At 40.1% G+C, this 27177-nt stretch overlaps 2 protein-coding genes across 3 annotated transcripts in view; one reads left to right on the top strand and one right to left on the bottom strand.

Moving 5' to 3' along the window:
• Nucleotides 1-4048: 4048 nt before the first annotated feature.
• On the top strand, nt 4049-25743 carry EIF3J (eukaryotic translation initiation factor 3 subunit J). Its single transcript, XM_047075168.1, has 8 exons — nt 4049-4177; nt 4265-4368; nt 13910-13964; nt 14465-14556; nt 19670-19784; nt 22656-22817; nt 24273-24346; nt 24660-25743. The coding sequence occupies exons 1-8, from the start codon at nt 4141-4143 to the stop codon at nt 24789-24791; spliced, it is 771 nt and encodes a 256-aa protein (XP_046931124.1). The 5' UTR covers nt 4049-4140; the 3' UTR covers nt 24792-25743.
• SPG11 (SPG11 vesicle trafficking associated, spatacsin) overlaps nt 20226-27177 on the bottom strand; it is a 93496-nt gene continuing 86544 nt past the window's right edge. The window contains exon 31 of one of the 2 annotated variants that reach the window (XM_047075167.1): nt 20226-20262. In XM_047075167.1, the coding sequence (XP_046931123.1) occupies nt 20246-20262 (17 nt within the window). In that variant the 3' untranslated portion in view covers nt 20226-20245. Of the gene's footprint in view, nt 20263-26348; nt 26969-27177 lie in introns of those variants that run through there. The other variant, XM_047075166.1, reaches the window with a different exon arrangement.

The following is a 27177-nucleotide window of genomic DNA, read 5'->3' as shown; positions in this document are numbered from 1 at the left end:
TGTCAGCACAGAGCCCGACGTGGGGCTCGAACTCATGGACCGCGAGATCATGACCTGAGCCGAAGTCGGCCGCTTAACCGACTGAGCCACCCAGGCGCCCTCCACAAACCATTTTCAACTGCATGTGGTTTAAAACCTTGAAGTTAATATCCCCAGAACCTAGAACAATACTGAGTACAGGGTAGGCACTTGATAATTATTTGCTGAATAAATAAATGAATGAATGAGTTCACACTTCAAAGTATGGACTTCTATTTAAAAGTCCAGAAAATTGATTCAGTGCACCCCAGAATTGATGAGATTCAGGGGAATTGGTTCATACCAATTAAACTCATGAGGCACTAGTTTTTAAGCCAGATTTCAATTTCCTTCATTTACTGGCAAAAGTTTTCTCCCTATGAAACTAGATTACAATCAGATGCCTCCTTGGTGAGGGTGAAACAAAAGAGAAAATCTATTGAAAATGAATTATAATGTCTAATACCAATTCAACAGGATACCCCTCTACTAGACATCAGCCAAAAACCTAATAGATACTTACCTTCGAATGTCAAGATCTATGTGGCCAAAAGTTAATTTATCCTTATTCTTTATTATGATGAGAGGCACCATTCAGTTACTTTCAAAAACATTTATTGACCGTTTACTATATGCCAGGCACTAGGAATATAGTAGTAAAAACAACAGACAAGGTCCCCATGCTGCAAACAAACATTAAATATGTAAACAGGGTCATTAAAGATTATGATAAATGCTATGTCAAAAACAGAGCAATGAGATAGAGTAACTAGGGGAGGCTTCTTGCAGGCAGGAGATCAGGAAGAGCTCTGCAAAGGTAGCATTTGAACTCTGATATGAAAGAAGAAAACCAACCATGCAAAGAGGTGTGGAAAGAACACTGTAGGCAGAAAGAATAGCAAGTACAAAGTCCAAAACTAGGAAAAGGGTTAGTAGCCTTATAAGGCTAGAAGCAATGAAGTTAATGAGAGAGAATGACATAGGGGGTTGACAGGAGGTAGGAGTCGGACTTGTAGGGCCTTATATGCCATAGTAAGGAATTGGAATTTACTCTAAAAATAACAAGAAGCCAGGGGCACCTGGGTGGCTCAGTTGGTTAAGCGTCTGACTTCAGCTCAGGTCATGATCTCACGGCTGGGCTAGTGAGTTTGAGCCCTGCATCGGTCTCTGTGCTGTCAGTGCACAGCCAGCTTGGATCCTGTTTCCCTCTCTCTACCCCTCCCCGCAACCACCCCCCACACCGTTTGCGCTCTAACATTTAAAAGAACAAGAACAAAAAATTAAAAAATGAAAACAAGAAGCCACTAAAGGCTTTTCAACTGGGAGAAAGGGGTGTCACAATCTGATTTACATTTTTAAATAAGCAAACTGCCTGGCGTGTAGTGAATGGATTGTGGAGGGAAAGGTGGGAGAAGGAAAACCGACTGGGAAGTCATCATAGAAGAGTCTAGAGAAAGTTTGGATGAAGGTGGTTGCAAAGAGATATGGGGGTAATTAAATGTATTCAAGATTAATAGTGGAAGTAAATCAAAGAACTTGGTGACTGAATTTAGGAGGTGAGAGGAAGAAAGCAGAGATAGGTCTCGGTTTTTTGACTTCGGTACCTGGAGATTGGTGTCACCACCACTCGTTCAATCTCCAAAAGCACTATCCTCTACTGCTCTCTCCCACTTCCCCTCCATATCCAACCAGTCACTGTTATTAGTTGGGATTATCCAGAGAAACAGAACAAACAGCATGTGTGTATATACATAAAGAGATTTATTTTAAGGGATTGGCTCACACGATTGTAGGAGCTGGCAATTCTGAAATCTGCAGAGCAGGCCAGCAGGCTGGAAACCCAGGCAAGTGCTGCTGCTGGAGTCCAAAGGCAGTTTGGAGGCAGAATTCCTTTTTCTACAGTGTTTTTTTTTTTTAAGGCCTTCAACTGATTGGATAATGATTAGGATAAGACCCATCCACATTTTGGGGGTTAATCTGTTTTAACTCAAAGCTTACTGATTTAAATGTTAATCACATACAACAAGTACATTCACAGCAACAACTAGTGTTTAACTAAAAACTGGTTATCACGGCCAAGCCAAGTTGACACATAAAATTAACCATCACAGTCAATAAATTGTTTTGACCCTTAAATATTTCCCAGATTGGTTCTTTTCTTTCTGCTACCATTGCCTTACTTTAGGCTTGTGTTCTCATTTAATTAATTCATAAAATATTTACTTTATGGTATTAGATACTGTGCCAAATGGTGGAAATACAATTGTGAATAAAAGATTATTGCACCCTAGGGACCTTGCATTCCAGCCTTTCCCTGCCTTCTGCTAGCCTCCCTCTAATTTAGCTTTATAAAAGGATGACTGTATATCATTGCCTCTAATACTTTAACATGGAGAGTCATCTGAGGACCTTGTTAAAAGGCAGATTTTGATTCAGTAGGTCTGGGATGGGGTCTGAGATTCTGTATTTCTAACAAGCTCTCCAGATATGGCTGTAGATGAGGAATAAACTAAGAGTAACTGGGCTGTACAAAATCTCTTTAAAGACCATGTTTATAAAATATGTATTTGTAGGGGCGTCTGGCTGGCTCTGTTGTAAAAGTAAGCAACTCTTGGTCTCCAGGTAGTCAGTTCGAGCCCCACATGGGGTGTAGAGATTGCTTAAGTAAATAAACTTAAAAAATAAAATAAAATGTGTATTTTTAGACTCCCTGAAAAGATACACACGAACACAAGAAATAGGTAACAACTGTTGCTCCTAGAAATAACAGAATGGCTGATCATTGTATATACCCTTTTATAACTTGGATTTTATACCAAGTACGTGTATTACATATTCGAAAATAAATTAACAACAAAAGTAAAGTAAAAACACCTGAAACTGCTCCTCTTAATACTCTGCAGTGGAGCCCAGTGGCCCAAAGGGCAGAGTGCAGTTTAGCCCATCTTAAACCCTTTATTATGATCAGTTTACTTATTCAGTTTATGTCGAATGTTGCCAGTCAGGTCAGGGACCACAGGCATTCTTTCCACCGGAAATGCACGTGAGCAAATTTCACTTGGTCTTTCAAACTCCAGGTTCTGCAGAACTTACCCCAGGAAGCCTTTCATGCATCCTCCCGCCCCCCGCCTCCGCCGTTAAATTTACCTTTTTACATTTAACCTCATAATGCTTCTTTTTGTTGCAGTCATCACACTGTGTCGAAATTTTGTTTACATGTCTATCTTTGCTACTTGATTGTGCGCTCCTTGAGGACAAGGCTAGAGAGGACAAGGCCTAGCGCAGACCGACTTCCGAAATTATTCTGCGAAAGAATCATGTACTGGCTGGCCTCAAGGGGCTCACAGGAAGGGACAATCCTCGAGTTCTGGGGCTCTCTTCGATCCCTTCGTGAATAACTCAAGGCAAACGCGCCAGGAGCTGAATTCGAGTACCTTGGCTGAGAAGGCTGCCAAGAATGCGGCCCTGTCCACTTGCTCCTTCCCGGACGCCCGGTCCACGCCGGCGTCCAGAGCAATCTCCCCTCGTCCAGCGCGCGACGCCTCCTCCGGGGGGTCGGGGCCGCGGGTCCGCCGCCCCCACTGGCGGGCGCGGCTTGGAAAGCTTGGGGGTCTCCTTGGTATCCGCCAACAGCTCCGGGCGGCGGCCACAGTGAAGACAGGGAGGGCGCACCCGGCCGGTCGGGGCGGGGCTGCAGTTGTCAGGGAAAGGGTAGCAACGACAGGCGAGCACCAAGCGCCAAGGAAGGCGCCCTTCTAACTTCCTCGCACGTATGTTTCCTCGCCGGGACCTACGCTGGGGCAGCCGTCTCCTGTGCGCTTCCTCTCTCCCCGCCCCACTACCTGCAGGACCACTACCTCCACGCTGTGGGGTAAGGAACACTCAGTCTCACTCTCCCGCCGACTCCCGCGCTGTCGGCCGCATTCCACGCCCCCTTCTCGCCCGCGCGCGCGTCGCCGCTGCTGCCGCCGCCAGAAGAGGCGGGGCCTGGGCCCCGGCGCAGAGTCAGCCACGGTCCCAGCCTGCCCCGCGCCGGCCAACGAGAGCAAAGTCAGTGACTCACCTCCGCCGCGCTAACTCCTCGCTAGCTCTCCCCTCACACACGCTCACACCCGGTTCGAGATGGCGGCGGCAGCAGCGGGGGACTCTGACTCCTGGGGTGAGGGGAAGTTACGAGGGACAGGGGCTGGGCCGGCGCTGGCCCCAAGCTGAATCGGGCACTAACGCGGCTCGCTCTCTTCCGTAGACGCTGACACGTTCTCCGTGGAAGACCCGGTGCGGAAGGTGGGGGGCGGCGGCACCGCCGGCGGGGACCGCTGGGAAGGCGAGGACGAGGACGAGGACGTCAAGGTGGGTGCGGGCCGGTACTCCGGGCCGCGCGGGAGCGAACTGGCGCTGTCTCGGGCGGGGATGCCAGCCGAGGGGCGAGCTGGTGGACTCTGGGCCCAGGGGCGCCGCCCGAGCCTGCGGTCTACGGGTCCAGACGCGAGCGTAGGGCCCCCCGGTGCCCTCCTCCCCTACGCTCGCCGGCCATTTGGGCCGGAGTCGAGCAGCGTGGCCTTTTGGATTTCCTTGGCGAGGGTGGTGGCGGCCCCGGCCCCAGCCCTTCTTTAAGGGTCTGCGTCCCGGCCTGGATCCCACCCACCAGTTGGCGACGGGAGGTGACAGCAGCGGCCGGGCCCGGCCCACGTGCAAACTTCGCGGTCTGGAGCCACTCGCCAGAATGATCTGGGAAGTTGGGCATTGAGCCCAATGGTTTATCCCATATGGAAAGTCTTACAACCACCTGCCTGTTTGAGCTCAGGTATCCCTAGTGGCAGTAACTCATTTTTGTTTCTGAAGGCCCATTTGTAGAGTTTGTTAGAGCAGTTTGATGAATGAAATATTGTGCTTTAATTTTAGCCTCCCCCCCCACAAGACAAGTAGAAACAGTAAAGTTTACAAAATAACTTTAGACTACCCTCTCCCCACCCTGTTGTAAAAATATTAACCGAGTACTGAGATAGCCAGCAGTTAAGTTGTCAGAAACCTAGGTAGTCCTGGGAAAACGGAGAGTTGACGGAGTGAGTTATTTATTCGCATACGAACGACGCCTAAGAAAATATTGGTTAGAATAGAGGAGGGGGCCAGTGTTTTTTTCCTATGCCTTGTTGATCTGAACCAGATTTACCCTTGTCGTTTGTTGTTGAAAACTCCTGGGGACTCATATTGGTCCAGATGACATTATGACTAGTGCATTCATTTTTTTTGTTTGTTTTTGGTAGTTAACAAACATCTCAAGCCCAGAATGTTAAGATTCTTTCTAACAGAACTCTCAAAATCTTTTTACATTTGTGCAGAGTTTTGTATGAATTGAGAAGATGGTTTCTCTTGGTTTTGATTCACTTAGTGTTTTGCTTTCCTGACTTATACCCTTCAACACATATTGGGAGTCCTGTTAAGTCCTTCTGCTTGAGCTGAAAAAATTTAAGCTAGGTATGACTATGAATTTAATACTACTTATGTTTGGATTTTTTTTTTTTTCTCCTGAGTCTGATGAGGTGGATGTCTACTTTATTGAACAGCTTGAGGTCCAGAAATAGTGTGAGCTTTGCACACATTGGGGTTAATAAATGAGTAGTGCTATTGTGCATATACTTAGATGCTTCATTTACTTGTTGTATAGACATGGGAATGGATTGTGTATCATTCTCATTGCAAGATATTAGTTACCTTACTACATTGTAACAGATTTTCTATTTTGAGCATTTAGTTCACATTTGTCCTTTCACTTTTTCTGTGCTTACTGGATGCAGCAGTTAGGACATCTGTTCTGACTATTGGGAATAATTCAGCAAATGAGAAGAGAGAGAAATCAGGAAAGAAGTACCAGAAAATGAAGCTTGAAGGGAGTAGTCTGGACTAATGCCATGAAGTAACCTGCCTGTGATTATTGGATCTAAATGGTGTCATTCCTGATAAATATAATTCTTACCACTTGGAACTAATTTTGGAGATTTACAGGTTGTAAGGGACCATAAAGGTCATCTTGTCCAGTCACTCTTTTAGTGCAGAATTTTTCTTTTATGCAAATATCTTATTTCTTTTACATAAACATTGAAGTTGATCTTGGAGAAAAAAGCTGAACTTGTCCATTTTATTTCTCACTTGAAATGTTGGTTTATTTCTATTGAATTTCTTCAAGATTCCCAAGGTATGTTATTCATGGAGTAATTTGATTCCTCTGCTTTAGAATCAGACAGACCTAGGTGTATATTATTGCCTTGACATTTTCTATATCTGTGGTCATAAACAAGTTTTTTTTTTCAACGTTTTTTAATTTATTTTTGGGACAGAGAGAGAGAGAGAGAGAGAGAGAGAGAGAGAGCATGAATGGGGGAGGGGCAGAGAGAGAGGGAGACACAGAATCGGAAACAGGCACCAGGCTCTGAGCCATCAGCCCAGAGCCCGACGCGGGGCTCGAACCCACGGACCGCGAGATCGTGACCTGGCTGAAGTCGGACGCTTAACCGACTGCGCCACCCAGGCGCCTCACAAGTTTTTTTACTCTTTCCTTTTAGTTCCCCAATCTAAATTGTCCTTACAGGAGATCACTTCAGGGGGTTGTTTTGCATTTTAAATGATCTAATATGTCTAGCATTAGGCAGAGTTGCCTAGCACTTGGGAGGCACGCAAACGTTAATACTCTCTTACTTCAGGATGTTGCCTTAATTTTTCTGGCTTGTGGGAAATACCCTGTTTAGATCCAGTATCTGGGTTTATTTTGTGCCACATTTTGTGATTTCCTGAGCTCCAGGGGACCCTCCACGATGGCTCTTTACTGTGAATTTTGTGTTTTGAATGGAATGATTAACAAGCAAGTTTTTGCTTGTTCAGTTTACCAGTCTAGAGTTGAATTTTGTCACTTTGGATGGTAATGAGTAGTACCAAATTTCTGAATTTTGATGTTTTAATACATAATCCTTTTGTAAATATATGAAAACAAAGCTTAGTTTTCACAAGATCAAATAATCATAGCCTTTAAATAGTATAATATATGCATTTTTTTAAGTCTTCAAAGGTAAGATGTAGAAACAGAGTAAGTTCTTCGCTTTGTGTTGTCATCTAGTGTTTAACTTTTAAGAATATAGATTTAGTGTCATTTGTAATATCCTGAGAAATGAAAGGAAAACTGAGGTCTTTGTTGCAGTAATTTGCTTCAGTAGTTTACTGTTCTTCAGTAGACATTATAACATTTTGCTGTCCTTGACTTAGTTGTCTGGCAGTGACAGAAATGGATTTAGGAGAGACTATAGAATTGTTAATCATGAGGAGAGAAGCTGTGCTTCTTCCCAATTAAAAACAAGAGAACTAGGTGTGCCTGCTTGGCTCAGTCAGTAGAGCATGAGACTCTTGATCTCTGGGTTGTAAATTTGAGTCAACTGTTGGGTATAGAGATTACTTAAAAATAAAATCTTAAAAAAAAAAAAAGAAAACAAAAGATGAGAACTAGGAAAATAGTCTCATGTCACGGGCTGGCTTTATTTTACCTTTCTTGCTATCCTGATGTTATGCAGAGGTAGGGAGGAAGTGTTCACTTGGCATATGTCACTGGGCTCCTTCCCCATTGCTGGAGTGATGTGTAGGTTGTGTTAAGGCAATGAGTGCATAGCCCCAGCAAGCAGGGACAATACAACTTTTACTTTATTTTACTAGCCTCCTAGTATTTCAATAGAATAGATTAAAAGCCAGATTTATTCAAGTTGTATAGAATTGTTTTGAGAAAACTGGCTGTGTTCAAGCATCTCTGGCATTTGCACATATAATGTTATTATACAATTCTTTTTAAAAGATCCGAGAATGAACTTAGTTGAAAACTGCCTGACTCATCCTACCCATTCAACTATCTGTTAGGATTGTATCCTGCTTAATAGCTTAAATCTACCAGAGTAAGGACATTTTTCAAGCATTAGAAATAGCATTTCTGAAGAAGAGGAGATTTTTGGGAAATACTCAGAAGGTGGGCATTTTGCCAGGAAATGGGTATCTTGAAGTGTGTAACTTCTCATGAAAAATTCCAAACATAAACAGAACTAAAGAGAAATTTAAATAAATCCATGAGCAATCTTATTTCTTCTGTATCTCCACTTAACTATTCTCCCCTAACCAGATTATTTTGAGGAAAATCTCAATTATATCATTATTTTGAGGAAATCTCAATTATATCAAACTACCCTGGCAGTTTTTATAAACTAGTAAGTTTTTAGTTAGGAAGTGTTTTGTTTTGTTTTTTTTTAACGTTTATTTTTGAGAGAGAGAGGGAGACAGAGGATCCAAAACAGGCTCTGTGCTGTCAGCACAGAGCCCAGTGCGGGGCTCGAACCCACAAACCATGAGATCATGACCTGAGCCGAAGTGTAACGCTTAACCGACTGAGTCACCCAGGCGCCTCAGTTAGGAAGCATGTTTGGTGTTGAAAATGTGTCTGTCATGCTGGATGACTGAAAATAAATAAGCCATTTGTTTAGTGTTCATTGTCTCGATATTGCTTTAGCCAGGCATTTGAAGTAGGATTGATTAATAATAGTTCCACATGTGAAACTGGTAGGCCTTGAGATGGAATTCAACGGAGTGCTTAGCCATAATACATAGTAGGATGTTAAAAACTTAATGAATTGAATTAAATGAAGTAGACTTTAGAGGCAGGTACCTTAGCTTCCAGAAACCAGCATAGTTTTGAGATGATGGAAGAACATTTAGGCTTCTTTTAAGAACTGAACTTTGCTGGGAAGTCTAGACTTGCCAGAAGCCTATTACACAGTTCTGAAGCCTCTTAGAGCACGTCAGTACAGCTTACAGAACATCAGTAAAAGACTCTTTTTCTGCAAAAGGTTGTTTATCTAAACCAAATTACTTAAAGGGAAGTAAAAGAGTATATGTTAATTAATGGACTCTTGCTATGGGGCAGAAGAATTTTACTGCTCCTTTGAAGCTACTTCTGTTTGATGATCTATAAATACATCTTGCTTAAGTTGGAAAGCATTTTCAGCCCTAAATGTGTTCTCTGATTGCGTGTGACATTCTGTAGTTGTGCATTGTAAAAATGACAGATCAGCCAACTACTGGCTGTATTATTAGAAATGTTTAAAAAGCAGGGTTTAAAATTTTTGTTTTCAGTTCTCAGTCATGTTCAATTGGGAAGTAGGTTTTAAACTTGAAAAGCAGCCATCTCTTTCAGAGCAAAGGCTCAAATGATGTTGGGTTTGTATCTGTAGAAGAGTGTAGATTAGCAAGAGATTTATAAACTGCCTCTGTTCTTTTTTTTTTAATTTTTTTTAATGTTTATTTTTGAGAGAGAGGGACAGAGCACAGGTGGGGGAGGGGCAGAAAGGGAGGGACACAGATTCCAAAGCAGGCTTCAGGCTCTGAGCTGTCAGCACTGTGCCGGATATGGGGCTCGAATCCACAAACCATGAGATCGAAGTTGGATGCTTAACTGACCAAGCCACCCAGGTGCCCCTAAACTGCCTCTGTTCTAAGGAAGGTAGCTAGCCATTTTAGGAGAGCAGCCTGGGTGGCTCAGCCAGTTGGGTGTACAACTTCAGCTCGGGTCATGATCTCTTGACTCGTGAGTTCAAGCCCTATGTCAGGCTCCGTGCTGACAGCTCAGAGCCTGGGGCCTGCTTCGGATTCTGTGTCTCCCTCTTTCTCTGCCCCTCCTCTGCTCACGCTCTGTCTCTCCTTCAAGAATAAATAAACATCAGAAAAAAATTTTTTAATTGAATATTACAGTTGGAAGATCTATTAGCTACCAAAAATTGGGTAAGGAATTTACTTGGTTTGGTTATTGATAAGTATTCTCTGGAACCAAATAACCATTTAGAGCTTACTAAATTACAGACTTACTCTCTGTTTAAACGTGTTAAATTTTAGGTGTTTCTCTAAGAATATTTTTTAAATTTTATCTGAACTTACTGTCAGCATTTACAAGGTTCTAGTGTTTACAGCAAATTGGGCAGATTTTGACCTTACATTTACTTTTTAGGCGCTGGCAAATTTTATAACTAAGGAAACAAAAACTCTAGTTCTTGGGGAAAACTACCTGGCCTTATGCTGTGGGAATTACGTCTATTTGGAAGTCTCTCTGTTGACTTCACTATGCTCCCTTCTTTAGGGACTTGTCCCCAGTCAGGGCAGCCTTGTTTCAAGCACTTTGGGGTGAGGGTGACAGGCAGAGCTTGCCTTCCATGGTCCTTTTTTTTAAAATTTTTTTTTTTCAACGTTTATTTATTTTTGGGACACAGAGAGACAGAGCATGAACGGGGGAGGGGCAGAGAGAGAGGGAGACACAGAATCGGAAACAGGCTCCAGGCTCTGAGCCATCAGCCCAGAGCCTGACGCGGGGCTCGAACCCACGGACCGCGAGATCGTGACCTGGCTGAAGTCGGACGCTTAACCGACTGCGCCACCCAGGCGCCCCCATGGTCCTTTTATGAACGCAGGAGCAGGTGCCATAGCTGTTCCCAGGACTTGTTGATAGGAACCACTGCTTTTGCTACTAAAATCCATTCTGTGGTGGAATCTAGGTAGCCTCATTATGTCAGCCCTGATGGGACAGTTTGAGTGTCTGGAATAAGATTTATACTTTGATTTAGGGAAACCAGGAACTGGGATAGGGGTACATAGAGTTGGTATAAATGAGATATTGAGGGCGCAGGGATATGGATGGGGGTGGGGTGATGTTTTACTGGGAAAGGGAACTGAGAAATGCTCCTGATGTATCTGTTTCTCCATGTTGGAGGTATTGGGATGGAGCTGCTCATTTTTAGCTATACCTCTCCCCTCTTGGCCTCCTGGTACCAGAGGCTGCTAGACTTGTTTCTTAAAATTAATAGAAAACCATCACAGGCAATTTGAGGTAGGTAACTGGTATAGTTGTAGCTGGACACATCACTCTGTGCCATACCCTTCCTTTGATGAGCTTTCCTGCAATTCCAGGGGAGCTCATTCCAGAACTGATTGATAGAATGAATTTTAGTGGGGAGGGACCTAGTTCTCAGATAGTTATGGTATACTTCAGGACTCCAGTAAGAAGTTGTTTAACTATGACACTTTAAACCTGGTTCCTTCAGGGGCGCCTGGGTGGCACAGTCGGTTAAGCGTCCGACTTCAGCCAGGTCACGATCTCGCGGTCCGGGAGTTCGAGCCCCGCGTCAGGCTCTGGGCTGATGGCTCAGAGCCTGGAGCCTGTTTCCGATTCTGTGTCTCCCTCTCTCTCTGCCCCTCCCCCATTCATGCTCTGTCTCTCTCTGTCCCAAAAAAAAAAAAAAAAAAAGTTGAAAAAATAAACCTGGTTCCTTCATTGTTTTGTTTTGTTTTGTTTTTGTTGGTTTGGTTCATTCATTACTTTTCACTGAGATTTTGGGATAGCTATCTGAGGGCCTAATGTTCTTACCTATAAAATGGAGAAACCACCATCTTACTTACAGGACTTCGTGAGGGTTAACTGTGTTACTACATGTAAGGCCCTTTGCACAGTGTTTGGTGCAAAGTAAACACTTAGTAAATGCTTTATTATCATCATCATCACTGTTATTAATAGAGAGTGGTGAATATGTACCCCTTTGAAGTAAGCAAATGGTCTTCCTGTCTGGAGCACCACCTAAGCAGGATGTCACTCACAGACCCAGCTTTCTATATTATGTGAAGATTAAAACAATAACAAAAAACTCCTAGTAGTTAATTTTTATTTTCAACTCTAGGGTTCCTTTTGTACTGTGGTGTATTGATAACAAGCACTTAAGCAAACCAGTCAGATTATACAAACATCTGCTTTTTAATTTCTAACTCTTGTATCTTAGATGTCCAAATAATGACTAGCAGGTTTGTTTTCAGTCTGTTAACCTTGACCTGTGAGTTAAATTGCCAGGGTGAGGTGATTATAAAAATATTTTACTTTTATCCAAATTTCTTTCTACTCTGCTTGCAGAGCCTATGATAGCCTTAATCAGGATTTTTTAGTTCTCTGGTGGACTTAGAGAATTTTATTAAAATCGAGGCTTGGTTAGTTTAAATACCTAGACTGATTCATTATGAGCTGTCTTGTTATAAAACAGAAGCTTGGTGTCATAGTTATGGCACATTAGTCAGCCTCTACATCTTCCAGCAGCAGCAGAGCCTCTTGCAATCCTGTGGTTCAGCTTCAAATGGCTATCCCTATTAAACTTAAACATTCTAAAGTCTCTGGAACCTTTAGAAAATTGTTTGATAATCAGTTTATATTTAGTTCAGTGACTGTGTTAGGTGTAGAAAAGACAAGAGTATAGATCAACCTTAAAGTGCCCTACCCAAGTTAGGGAGTGGGTTCAATAAGCTATTGATCAGCTCTTGACTGCTCTTAAATACTGGGCTTAAATATTATATAGATTTAATTCATTAATCAGGGTTGTGTTGTATACCAATAATTGTGTTGTATAGGTTGTGTTGTATATCAATAATTGAGCCATTGGCTAGAATGTTGGATGCTTTCACATTTGGGAAAGTAAGAAATATAAAGTCCTGTTAATTTTTTATTTAAAACAACTGCAAATTACTTTAAGAGAAGTAGTTTTGGCTTGGTTGTCTTGTGTTGTGTTAACAGACAAGTTGATATAAAATTTCATATGGAAAAACAAACATGCAAGAATGGCCAGGAGAACACTAAAAAGCCTGAAAACCTATAAGAGAGGGAACCAGCCTTGACCTACATAAAAACATACTATAATTAATTAAAGTAATGAAAGCAGTGTGGTATTGGTGCATGAAGAGACAGTAGACCTGTGGGAAAGCAGAAGTAGACCAAGTACCTGTGAAAATTTAGTATGTGGCAAATCACAGGGCTCAGGTATACTTTTTAATAACTGATGCTATGACAATTAGGTAACCATTTAGAAAAAGAGTTAGATCCATACTTCATACCACACAAAAGAAAAAACTCCATATGGACTAGAGATCTAAATAAAAAACAATGAAAGCATACATGTTTTAGAAGAAACTGACTTGATGAAATTCACAGACAATAAAAAGAAAAGACTGATAAATTTTACTGCATAAATGTGGTGGGGTGCATATGCTTCGTAGGGAAACACTAGAAATATTTCCATTAAGAACAACAAGGCAGGGGTGCCTGAGTGGCTCAGTTGGTTAAGCTTCTGACTCTTGGTTTTGGTTCAGGTCATGATCTCAAGTTTTGGGAGTTCAAGCCCTGCATTAGGCTCTGTGCTGACATCACTGGAGCCTGCTTGGGATTCTGTCTCCCTCTCTCTCTGCCCCTCCCCCACTTGCTCTCTATCTCTCAAAAAACAAAAAACAAAATAATGATGCCCATTATCTCTGCCATTATTCACAGTGTACTAGAGGTTTAGCCAGTGCAGTTAGATAAATCAGTTGTGGAAGCATAAGAATTGGTAAAGAAGTAAAGCCATTTTCATTTACAGATATTATAGTACACCTGGAAAACCCTAGAGAATCATTGAAAGTGACAAATTAATTAACATGTAAAAACCAATTGTATACACAAATAATAACCAGTTAGAGGACATAACAGGGAAGGAAAAAAAAACCCTCCAATTTACAGTAGGAACACATAAGAGAAATACTTAGGAACAAACTTGAAGAGAAATTCACAAAATCTCCAAGAGGGAAACTTTAAAACATTCCTTGAAAGATACAGAAATAGACTTGAACAAATGGAAAAACAGCCCTTTTCCTTGGCTAGGGTGGCTCAACATTATGAAGATGTGCATTTTCCTAACATTAATTTACAATTTTAATGCAGTACAAAAAAAAAAAATACTTCTTTCTGTGGCGTTAGATAAGTTGCACATGGAAAAGTAAACAGGCAAGAATTATTAATAGAAGTCCTTTTCTTTAGGATAACTGGGATGATGATGATGATGAAAAAAAAGAGGAAGCAGAAGTAAAACCAGGTGAGCCACTGGGGTTCCGTCATTTTTGGTTTTATATCTTGTGAGCATGTAATACTTATGTTAAGACAAATGACAAAATGCTTGCAAAATTGAAAATTTTTGTGTTGAGAAACCAAACACCCTTCCATTCTCACTTTATTCTCTTCTCCTCCCATCTCTTCTCTCCCCTCAAAACATAATCAGATTGGAGACTGCCTGCCACTTTCTGTTTGAGTGCTGCTGTTAGGAGACAGTAGAGGAGGGTGTGATCTCATATTTTAATAATCTAAATCCTGCTGAAAGCACTGGGGAAATATGAAGGGAGATGTTTGGGTCCTAGGGGTCAGATCAGAGAAGAGAAAGGAAGAGTCCCAGAACTTTCCCATTGTTATTCACGAGTAAATCACCATATGGAATTGGAGCTAGGAGAAGTTTGGTCTTTTGAAGTATATTATTGTTGTCTGTCTCATCCACAAACTGGAAAATATTCAAGGTAACTGTGATTAAAACATTTCTTTCAGAAGTAAAAATTTCAGAAAAGAAAAAAATAGCAGAGAAAATAAAAGAGAAAGAACGGCAGCAGAAAAAAAGGCAAGAAGAAATTAAAAAGAGGGTAAGTAATACTCATTTCCTGAAATACAGAATTCTCACATCAGTAATGCTACATTGTCTTAATAGACAGCAAGTATTACCTAGCAGTCTGACGGGCTTTGTAAAGACTATAAATGGACACTATTAGAGAAGTAAATCCCCGAACTGAATTCTGTGTCTCCCTCTCTCTTTGCCCCTCTGCCTCTTGCGCGTGCTCTCTCTTTCAAAAATAAATATTTAAAAAAGCCCCTCAAAATAAAAGATAAATTATCATAATGAATAATCATGTATGTCACCTAAATTTAACAGTTGCTAATATTTTGCCATATTTGCTTCATCTTTTTTTGTTAAAATCAAGTAAATAAAATGTGCATTTTATCTTTAAATACTTCAGTATGCATCTTTGAAAAATCAGAGCTGTTTCTCACATGATTACGTATCTAATAGAATGAACAGTAATTTTTTAATGTCATCTAATATTCAGTTTATACGGGTTGGTTTTTTTGTTGTTTTGTTTTATTTTGTTTTTTGAGAGAGAGAGAGTGCACAGACAGGGAAGGGGCAGAGGAAGACAGAATCTCAAGCAGGCTCCACACTCAGCGTGGAGTCTAATGTTGGGCTTGATCTCATGACCGTGAGTTCGTGACCTGAGCTGAGATTAAGAGTCGTACCCTTAACGAACTGAGCCACCCAGGTACCCCTATATGTGCCCAATTTCTAATTGTCCCAAGATATCTTTTACATATGGTTTGTTTAAACAAGGACCTTAGATTCATTGCATTAGGTTGTTAACATATCCTAAGTCTCCTAGAGTATCTTTCTCTCTGTCTTAAAATGACAGTAAGGGCACCTGGGTGGCTCAGTTGGTTAAGCATCCAACTCTTGATCTTGGCTCAGGTCATGATCTCATGGTTCATGAGTTCAAGCCCTGCATCAGGCTCTGGGCTGATAGCTCAGAACCTGCCTGGAGTTCTGTTTCTTCTTCTCTCTGCCCCTCCCTTGCTTATGCACATGCATGTGCTCTCTCTCTCAAATAAACTTGAAAAAAAAAAGTAAAATGACGTTCACTTATTGAAGGGAGGATCCCAATTGTCGTGTAGAATATCCCACCTTTTTGATTTGTCTGATTGCTTACAGTTGCAATTTCCTGTAACTTGGCTGGTAAGTCTAAAAGTTTGATTGGATTCAGATTAAACCTTTTTAACTGGAATACTTTAGAGGTCATGCTATGTGCTTCATATTGCATCATATCACATCAAGAGTCACGTAATATCTGTCCTATTATTAGTGATGCTAAAATTGATGACTGGGTTAAGGTGGTAACAGTCTGATCCTTCTATTATAAAATTACATATTCTTGTAAGTAATCCAATTTCACGTCAAGCTCCCACCCATTAGTTTAGTGTTAATAATGATTGTTGCCTAATTATTTTATTAGGGATTGCAGAATGGTGATTTTTCTCATCCAGTGACTTCTCTTCCATTTGTTACTGGCTGGCTTTTCTTCCTCCTCTTCTACTTGCTTTGCTGTTTGATTACTTTGATATGGTTTGTGCTAGAAAAGCAGAGTAAAAGCTTAATTGTTTTCTTGTAATCACTAATTTCCAGAGTAAGGAGGGAGTGTAATAGTAACTTCAAAGGGTTGAAAAATGAGGGGTTTGTGGGTTTTTTTCTTTTGAGTAAATTTGTAGATGTACAGGTTTTTATAAATTTTACTCAGATACAGTAATTATTCTTTTGATGCTCAAATTTTCCCAACTTTGGCCAGTAGGAAACCCTTTCAGTTGTTCTAATGTTCATCCTTTTGACAGAACCCTATTAGTCTTTGAAAACTTCTGCTTTCTGGCACAATAAGTGCCGGGCTCACCTGGTAAACTCTATTCTTTAAGCCTGGAATGTGCTACTTCCCTGAGGTTTTTAGTGGAAATGATGTTTAGAAGCCAAATCTAGTTGCTAGTAGTACTCAGCATTATTGAGGTGGCCTTGCCTTCTAGACCCATTTTTATAGGTGAAGCTAGGAAAGAAATAAATGCATGAGTATATGTGTTGTGTATGTCAGCGTTAGTTCATGGATTCTAATAACCTTAACGTAATTGTTTCTTTGCTTTTCTACAATACCAGTAATACTAACAATGTTTGTAGGATTTCTTTGCAATTCTTTTTGCATTGAGAATATATCCTGTAAGGATGTATAATTATGTTCTGGGTTCTAAAGTCATTTGTATTATTTTGTGTCAGTATGTCTTTTGATACATATTTTAGAGTCATTTGTTACCATTTCCATTTTTAAAGTTTTATTTTTTATGTAACTTAATTTTTTAAACATGAAATAATGTTCAGAAGGCAAAACCATACAAAAATGGTATACTCAGAAAAGTCTCAAGCATCCATTCCTGTCCTGTCCTCTCCATCCTGTTCCCTGTCACCCCCTATAAGAAAGCATTTTCACTAGTTTTTGGTTTATTCTTTTTTATTTTTTGTTTTTTGTAGCTGTATGGTATTCTGTTGCTACAAATATGTACCATATTTTATTTCACCAGTCTTCTAGTCATGGGCAGCTGGATCTTTTTTCCCCATTCCTGTACTTGAACTAACTGCTTCCATGAATAGCCGTATCTGTGTGTCATTTTTAATGGGTATAGTCATATTTGTAGGATAGATTGTCAAATGAGAGATTGATGGGTCAGAGGGCAAATTACATTTGTAGTCTTGCCAAGGGTTCTCAAATTGCCCTCTGTATGGGGTTGTACCAGTTTGCATTTGCCAACAATGTATCAGAGTGTGTTTCCCCAGTCAGGGACATTTTAGATACTTTTAAAATAATTTATACTTGCATATCAAAAATATTTACATGTGTGTTTCTATGATCAGAACAAGCAATAGAAACTTAGAACTCAGTCTAAGAAGCCATCTTGGTTAGATCTTTCTTGGTCATTGAAGTTAGAATTTGTACTTCCTTTGTTGTGTCTTGGTATTTATATCCAACATAAAGAAACCTTATTAGAGTGTGCTCAGTTTGTCTTAAGTAAAATATTGAGTTAAAATGAGTTCAGTTTTGATGCAGGAAATACTTAATAATGTCCAGGTCTACAAAGACAGTTAAGTCAAGATATTTCCTTTTTTCTTTCTAGAAAGTAATCTGAGATTTCCTAACTTGGCATAATGACATTTCTCATTTTATCCTCTCCATGAGAAACAAAATATGATGTATTTCAGAAGTGGACTTGTGAATCAGAATCTGCAAGCTGCATAGACATAGTTAACTATGAATAGCACAAGTTCCCTTTACTTTTTTCCCACTTTAATGAATACTGTCAAAGATTCTCCTTCATAGTAAAAGTGATACATTTGTTGTAGGAAGTATCACAGTATAAAGAAATGATATTCACTAAACTGTTGACTGTCAGAGAAGTAGAACTGGAAAATAACTGACAACTTCTGTTGTGTGTCTTTAAAATTTGTTAACAATGATAATGTGTTACTTTTATAATAATAATATAAAAATGTAAATAAGAGGAAAACTTTTTTTAAATTTTTTTATTGCTTATTTACTTTTGAAAGACAAATGGAGCATGAGTAGGGGAGGGGCAGAGAGAGAGAGACAGAATCTGAAGCGGGTTCCAGGCTCTGAGCTGTCAGCATAGAGCCCGACATGGGGCTTGACCTCATGAACTGTGAAATCATGACCTGAGCTGGAGTGGGATGCTTAACCTACTGAGCCACGCAGGTGCCCCAAGAGGAAAACGTTTTTTGGTGGTTTGTTTTGTTTTGTTTTACATTTTTACTTATTTTTGAGAGACAGAGACAGAGCACACCTGGGGGACGGGCAGAGAGAATGAGACACAGAATCCGAAGCAGGCTCCAGGCTGCAAGCTGTCAGCACAGAGCCCGATGCAGGGCTCGAACTCACAAACTGTGAGATCATGACCTGAGCCAAAGTCGGATGCTTAACTGACTGAGCCACCCAGGCGCCCCCAATTTTTTTTTTTTTTTTTTAATTAGAACGTGTGTGCGCACAAGTGGGGGATGGGCAGAGGAAGAGAGAGAGAATATTAAGCAGGCTCCTCACTCAGCATGTAGCCTGATGTGGGGCCCCATCCCATGACCCTGGGAGATCATGACCTGGATGGAAATCAACAAGAGTTGGATGCTCAACTGACTGAGCCACCCGTGTGCCCCCAAAACATTTTTTTTATGTTTGCATAGTACAGTTGGCCTTTGAACAATGTGGGGGCTAGGGGTGCTGACCCCTGCACAGTCAAAAAGCTACATACAACTTTTGACTCCCCCCAAACTTAACTATTAATAGCCTACTATTGACTGGAAACCTTACTGCTAACACAGTCAACACATAATTTTGTAGTTGTGTGTATTATATATCATATTCTTCCAGTAAACTAGAGAAAAGAAAATGTTAAGAAAATCATGAAGAGAAAAATGCATTTGCTGTACTGTAAATACCAGAAAAAGTCTGAATAAGTGGACCCATGCTTTTCAGACCTGTTTTCTTCAAGGGCCATCTGTATTGTCATATGGCTGTGCCATGTTTTATTTATTCTTTTGTTGAACATTTGGGTTATCTCTAAATTTATTGGAAATTATAATACTCCAATGGACATCCTTGTGGCTAAATGTTAGTGTGCATCTTTGGTTTCTTAAGATAAATACCTAGAAGTGGAATTGAGTCCACATAAAGCATATAAAAGTTATTTTAAGACTTGATGCACATTACCAAGTTGCCCTAGAAAGGTTGTTTCAATCAATATACAGTCTTTAGCAGCAGAATGTGAGTGTGATTTTTCCCTTGTCTACAATCTCAATTCCATATTTTTTAAAAGGCTGTGGAAATAAACTCAGTCTTCTTGGGTTCTTAACTCAGCTCTCTCACATTAGCAGCTGTATTAACCTTCTGTTACCATGGACAGGTTGCTTAACCTCTCTGCCTCAAATTTTTTTGTGTAAAATCAGGATAAGAACATCTGAGGTGTTTAGAAGGATGCCTGAAATAAACACTTTATAAGTATTTGCTATTATTTATAATTTTGTGTTTATTAAAAAAAGTTCACACAATTCAAAAATGTACTGGTCATTCGTAATCCCAGCCGTTTTAAAATTTTCTTTCTGTCTCATTTTAGTTAGAAGAACCTGAAGAACCTAAAGTGCTAACACCAGAAGAACAATTAGCAGATAAACTGCGGCTAAAGAAATTACAGGAAGAGTCAGACCTTGAATTAGCAAAAGAAACTTTTGGTAAGGTGCAGGGAGGGGGTGATTGCAGTGAAGTATTGAAGTTCCAAGTGCATGCGGTGGAAGTCTTACTAGTTATGAAAGTTTAGAAAACATCTCCATTTTTGGCATAACAATACTGGCTAACTTAGATATTCGAAAGTAGTTTTTATTTTATATTTGAGGTTTCATTGCTTAAGGCAGAGTGAAATACATTTTCAGATTTTTTAATGATTATGTTCCGAGTATCACATAAAAGGTTATTAAGATAAATCATTGGACCTTTTCAAATAAAGTCACTTGCTCCTTTAAATATATCAGCTGGGGGCGCCTGGGTGGCGCAGTCGGTTAAGCGTCCGACTTCAACCAGGTCACGATCTCGCAGTCTGTGAGTTCGACCCCCGCGTCAGGCTCTGGGCTGATGGCTCAGAGCCTGGAGCCTGTTTCCGATTCTGTGTCCCCCTTTCTCTCTGCCCCTCCCCCGTTCATGCTCTGTCTCTCTCTGTCCCAAAAATAAAATAAAAACGTTGGAAAAAAAAAAATTAAAAAAAAAAAAAAGAAAAAAAAAATAAATATATCAGCTGGATGAAATTTGGATGAAATGTGAGGTCTGTAGCTTTGAGGTTTAAATATTGAACTGACTATAGGGCTGTCCTATTGCCTTAAATCTGGATAAGAATGTCCCTGTGGGGCATTCACCTTCAGCTGTGCCTCTGCTCAGGATCATTCCTTTCTGTGACCCTTCTTGGCCCTCGCCATACCCAGTCTTCAGAGGGCTTCCATTTCTGTGTGCCATGCTACAGTTGTGAGTGGTACGTGAGATAAAAAACATATTCAGGATCCTGTATGTATGGAAGTTCAGAGTGTTCTAGGGGGAGAGTAACATGACATGAAGGGGAAAGTAAGAAACATGGCCAAAGAAATAGTTAAAAGTTCTCCCTTTGTTTAATTAACCTCATTGTTGTCATTACCTATTGTGTACTTTTCGGAGTAGAAGATTATGTTGAAAGAGTTAAAGAGCTTTGAAACCTATAGCTAATTGTATCCCCATCCTTCCTGTTCTTTAAGGAAGGCTGACAAGTGATCATTGTCCTTTCTGTGGGAGATGTGATTTTCTCACTCTGGGAGTTGCTGGCAACCTGAGGAGTTACTTTGGGTGCTCCTGTGCACTGGCGTGTGCTTGGCAGATCTTAACCTGCAGAGGGCACGCAGCCATTATCCGGTGTCTTCATAGCATGGTAACAGCCAGCCAAGTGTTTATTAAAGAAAAGAGTTTACATGCTACTTAAAAATTCTAAAATGGGACAATTATGGATTGCAAGGCAAAAACATGGATTCATACAGCCATCATTTAGTTAATAGGGTTTTAATGTTGTATTTCTCATACTAAAATACTAAATCAGTGATACTGTTAACTCAATTTGCTATTGAGGAAGATACAAAGTGTACTCTTAGCCTAGAATCCTTTTAGGCCAGATTCTTTCTGTTGGGATTTTTAAAAAATTTTTTTTGTTTTTTTTTTAAAACAATTTTTTTTTTTTAATTTTTTTTTTCAACGTTTATTTATTTTTGGGACAGAGAGAGACAGAGCATGAACGGGGGAGGGGCAGAGAGAGAAGGAGACACAGAATCAGAAACAGGCTCCAGGCTCTGAGCCATCAGCCCAGAGCCCGACGCGGGGCTCGAACTCACAGACCGCGAGATCATGACCTGGCTGAAGTCGGACGCTTAACTGACTGCGCCACCCAGGCGCCCCTAAAAAATTTTTTTAAATGTTTATTTACTTTTGAGAGAGAGACAGAGCATGAATGGGGGAAGGGCAGAGAAGGAGGGAGACACAGGATCCGAAGCTGGCTTCAGGCTCTGAGCCGTCAGCACAGAGCCTAGCCTGATGGCGGGGCTTGTACCCACAAACTGTGAGATCATGACCTGAGTCGAAGTCGGATGCTTAACCAACTGAGCCACCCAGGTGCCCCTCTATTGGGATTTTAATACATGGCTTACCCCTCTTAGCTTCTGGAGTCAGCTGCATACTTTGACAGGAGCCATCTGGGTTTTTGTTTTGTTTGCTTTTTCCTTCTCTCCCCATTTTACTGTGGCCTATTTTTTTTTTAAGTTTATTTATTTTGAGAAAGGAACAGGGGAAGAGGGGCAGAGAGAGAGAATCCCAAGCAGGTTCCATGCTCAGCATGGAGCCCGACGTAGGGCTTGATCCCATGACAGTGGGATCATGACCTGATCCAAAAGCAAGAGTCAGCCGCTCAGCTGATCCACCCAGGCCCTCCCTTGCTGCAGGCTATTCTTAGACATAAACTTTAAAAACATCCTTTTTGTGCCAGGGACGCTTTTGGTGCTGTGGTGAAAACTACAGGTTTCCTCTTAATATGATGGTTTTTTAAATGCAGAAAATAAAATACATAGAATTTTACTAAGGAAGTCTGTTCTATTGAAATAGGTATAATGTTAAAAAGACGAGATACAGTAATATTGTGCTTCTTTATTAATGCAGTAAATAAGATCTAGTGGCAGGTCTAATAAGTAATGTAATTTGAAAGTAATGATGACCGAAACAATATTTTAAGAGAACTACAACTGTAATGTGATATGAAAATATCTGATCTTTACTAGTAACAGGTTTTTGCTAGTTATAACCACTGTGATTTATTGCCTATAATCAAAATGGAAGGAAATGCTAAATTAGAGGTTAAAGAAAATAAAGTTGTAATCTTTGATCCAAATTTACAGACCTGCTGAATTCTGTCCAAGAACTCCAGTGGACCCAGGTTAAGAAACTCTGCTTTAGCATGAAATAACAGCATTGTTCAGATACCGAATTGGTTTATAAACCTAAAAAAAATCTTTCTGATATTTTTAGTGCTCCCTCTTCTCCTGCAGGTGTTAATAATACAGTTTATGGAATAGATGCTATGAACCCATCTTCAAGAGATGACTTCACAGAGTTTGGAAAGTTACTAAAAGATAAAATTACACAATATGAAAAGTCACTATATTATGCCAGTTTTTTGGAAGCCTTAGTTCGAGATGTGTGTATTTCACGTAAGTAATTCTAATCTCTACTTCTGTAGGTGGATTTTAGTAACAGCCCATCATAGGAGGATGGAGGTTGACTTTTTTTGGGATGCTATAATAGACTTAGGATTTCCTTTTCAGAAGTTACCTTGGGAATGTTCTGCAAATACCCAGTGAGTTTGAGTGGTTTTGTTTTTTGAGGCTTTCTTCTTAATGTTTTTAAAATGGCTTCCCAAAGGGACATCTGGACTTTGCTGATACAAAGCTGATAAAACACTAGCTTATTCTTTTATCTAATTATATCTTTTTAAAAAAAATTTTTTTTAACGTTTATTTTGAGAGAGTACAAGCAGGGTTGGGGCAGAGAGAGAGGGAGACACAGAATCCGATGCAGGCTCTGAGCTGTTGGCTCCCCTTATCTAATTATATCTTAAATGGATGAGGAAGTATCTTTTGGGGAAAACTGTCTCTCACCATACGGAATTTTAGAGCTGAGTGCAACCATAGTAAGTGTTCATTTTACAAACAAGGAAGCCTGTGACTATAGGTTTAAGTTGCTCAACAGAACAGGTACCTATATTCTGGGTCTGTGGGTGTGGTGCCATGCCCTGAAAGGAGTCATACATTTCAGAGACAGGGTGTGTGGGAGTAAAAACCAGGGGTGGTGTGGCACTAATGTGGAAGGGACTGTTTTTGCTAGCACTGCTGTTTTTAAGATCGAGAAAAAGGAATTCTACACGATGAACTTTCAATTGGGATTTCCTTGAGAAATCATTACTAATTTGGGTGTTCTGAATTTGATTAGTGATATACCCATAGTTGGTATTTTATTTACATATACTTTTTTTCTTCTTTTTGAAGGTGCTCTCTAACCAAAACTGAAACTCTTTTTTGGTAGCTAAAAACTGCTGTGTTTCAGCTTGGTATTTTTATAAGGATCAAAGGATGTGTTGTCCACTAATCAGACTTGTCTCCTAGTAGGATACTGAGATTTCTGAGATAACCTGTTTTCATTCTGGTTCCCGTGGTAGAAGTGGTAGAAAATAGAGACCCTAAAGGGTGGGGAGTTGTAATTTGTAGTTTTAAGAATGGTTGTTCCATGTTCATTCAGCCACTCCTCAGTGTGCATCGAGGATGTGTTGTGGAAAGGCATGGTGATCCTCCGTGTGTTTATTTTTTTGCCCCCTCACATGTTTAGATTGAGTTAAGGAGGTATGGTAGGGGACAGTATGAGCTCTAAAGACACTTCAGGTTTCTTTTTGAACAATGGTGTCTTGGTTATTTCAGGTCATTATAAAATTTTTGTTGCTGAGTTTTCTATTTTACGTTAAATAGTTCTGATTTGTGAGCCTAGCCATAGACTGAATCGTCATTCTTTACCATCTTATGTTTAACAGGACAAATTCATAGCCTTTTTAAAGTTACTGAAGCTAATGATGGACAAAGTAGAGGTGGTAATTCCTTTTTCTTTTTTTTTTTTAGTGGAAATTGATGACTTGAAAAAGATTACCAATTCATTGACTGTGCTTTGCAGTGAAAAACAAAAGCAAGAAAAGGTAAGGGCAAACATGCAAGGGAGATGCCTATCACATTAGGATGGGGGTGTAGGCATAATATTCTCAGTGTACTGGGACCCTGAACTAAAATTTAAATTGGAATAGAGCTGGAGCCTGAGTGCCATTACTGTCCTTTTGTTCACAGACATGGTCAGAGTTTTCTTTTGGAACAGAAGTTGCTTTGGGTTAGGTCTGAGATCTCCCCTAAAGTTTTTTTGTTGCCAGAGGCCTTAGTGTCTCTGTGAGGGTTTCTGTACCAGAAAAAGGTGCCCACAGTGGACAGTCTCATGAATTAACTCTCTTTTGTCTTTAGCAAAGCAAAGCCAAAAAGAAGAAGAAAGGCGTGGTTCCTGGAGGGGGATTAAAGGCCACCATGAAAGACGATCTGGCAGATTATGGTGGTTATGATGGAGGATATGTACAAGACTATGAAGACTTCATGTGACATTTTATCTTCTCCTGGTGTCTTCTTTCTGTTGCCCACAATCCCTTCAACATGTAGCACAACTTCCTTTCCTTTCAGTTCTGCCAAATGCTACAATCAGAAGTGCAGTATCTTTTGTGCTGGTTATTTAACCCCTTGACACTTAGGTGCTAATGTGCGAATGAGGGAACTTGGATCTTGCTGCCAAGGGGTTAAAATTGGGAACCTCAGTTGCTACTAAATCATAGTTTAAAAAAAACAAGCGTAATAATGTTGTCATTGTTGCTCTCTGATTCCATAGCAGCAGTCACTGAATTGGAAACAAAGGTTGCAACATGACAAAAATTGTGTAGTATTTACCAGCACCATTCAGTAATACAGCCTTAACCATACCTCCTTGAACTACTTCATAACTTGTCAAGAAAAGCAGTTTGCAGCAAGGGCATGCCGTGTGCACCTAGTATTAAAATTGCTTTGTCTTAAAATTGAGCGTGAGGATATTAAAAATACATTGTGAAGAAGACTGCTTATCTCAGAGTGAAGATACAACGGCTGAAAAGCACTAGCTTGATACTTAAAAATCAAATGACCAAAACCCTCCAACTTTGAAGCTGAAGAAGGTAGACCTCCATTATTGTGTTGCATTACAAGTTGTGGAATCTCTTGAATGCATAGACTGTCTAGTTTCTATTTATCAGACTGTTCTGCTGACGGAGTGCTTCACACGGGGGAGGGAAGCTCTTTACCTGTTTCATTTCCCTGATTTAAGTGTCTGAACAATCCTCCTTTGTTCTCCTGGGCTGCAATGGAACAACTTTAACAGGGTTTTGGCATTTCCTTTCCTTTATAAAACATGCTCAGCAAACTGCACCAGTTGACTACAGTTTGGTAAATTGTTATGTTAACAATTATGACATCTGCAATGTTTTATAAAGCAACTAATTTAATAAAATCACTATTGTGAGGACTTAAATTTTGTGTTAACTCCCAAGAGATATTTTTGGAGCGTATAGAACAACAGCTCTTGGGACTAGAGTTCTCTGTATACTTACAAAGCTATTAATAAATGCCTGATGAGCAGTTAACAGCTTTAAGACAAAAATGATGTGCCAGGCCTGATTAGTGTCACCCTAGAGCAACAAAGGTATAGGGCTGCCTTCCTCTCCTTATTTATTTGGGCAAATTATTTGCTTGTTTAGATAGTAAGGCCTAACTCAGTACGGAGAAGAGCTTATTTATTTGGAGTAATTGAGCTTATTACTCAGGTTACGGCTGTAAAAGCATAGATTGGGTGATCATCTTTATTATATATTTTAAGCAATTTAACCAAATTTGTGGAGTCTTTTTGAAACTGTCAGAGAATCAAAAGTAGGGACAACAAAACATGTTCTAAGTTTCTCTTAAATAGGAAATAGGAACCTCAATCAAAGCTCTGTAGACTACTAAGTGTAAGAACCGTCTAAATGATTGGAGGAATTAACAGAAAGCAATGACTACACAGCAATAATTACAGTAAATAAAGATTGTTTTAGGGCAGACAAGGGCTAAGATTTCCTTGGCAGTAATGATGACATACAATGAATTTAAAATCTATTTTATTATAGAGATCAGTTTCTAACAAATGGAAATGTATCATCTGTTCCTTAACTGTGTAAATAATATTAAATTCCTTTGAAACTGGAATCTGCAGGCACAGATATTCTTTAATCAGTATTGCATATCTAAATAGAAGCCATCTTCAGGAAGATGGAGCTTTTGATCTTTATACCAATACTATACTATCTGAAGTGGTATAGATGAACAATCACTTTTAAGTAAGAATTTCCTAGTGAAAATTCTCATTTACCCACTATTCACAGAGGACTGGTTATGGTCAGTCCTGGGGTTTTACAACTTGACAACACATACCCCCACCGCATTATTCTGAACAAACATCTGTCAGTACCTCACTTCAGTACAAGAAAACAGGCATCTATGACATCTCGGCAGTAACCACCCTCCTATCATCTGCATCCACCTAACCTGCTAGCATGTCCTTTAGACAGCAGCCAGTTTGAGGGTCCTTCAGAAGCATATTTACAATGTCATAAAATTTGTGTTCATATGCAAGTTTGTAATACAAGTAGACATCTTCACAATAAGTGAGTAACTTCTTCAGGTTTTTCACAGCTGTGTCAGTAGGCTGATGCTGTTTGTATCTAGAAAAGAAATAGAAGAATGTACAGGTTAAGATACTATATCTTGAGCGAGAGCTGTCTACTCTGACACGGCTACTTACATAGGAGACGATGCTGGAATCTGAGAAATTCTATCTATGGTATTAGGGGTCCTGGATAAACATGAAATTATTTCATCAAAAATGTTATCTTAATGCTCACTTTAATTGCAGTAAGTTCAGTACTCCAAA

Source organism: Lynx rufus, unplaced genomic scaffold (genome assembly GCF_022079265.1).
Source record: "Lynx rufus isolate CCGP_SWC_20201006 ecotype Redwood Valley unplaced genomic scaffold, mLynRuf1.p SCAF_13, whole genome shotgun sequence".
In the NCBI taxonomy this organism is placed as follows: Eukaryota; Metazoa; Chordata; class Mammalia; order Carnivora; family Felidae; genus Lynx; species Lynx rufus.
This window is presented reverse-complemented; position numbering and strand designations above follow the sequence as displayed.

Coding starts and splice junctions, on each gene's coding strand:
- EIF3J (XM_047075168.1), top strand. CDS start 4,141: ATGGCGGCGGCAGCAGCGGGGGACTCTGACTCCTGGG. Junction 4,369..13,909: donor ACGAGGACGAGGACGTCAAG/GTGGGTGCGGGC, acceptor CCTTTTCTTTAG/GATAACTGGGATGATGATGA. Junction 22,818..24,272: donor TCGAGATGTGTGTATTTCAC/GTAAGTAATTCT, acceptor TTTTTTTTTTAG/TGGAAATTGATGACTTGAAA.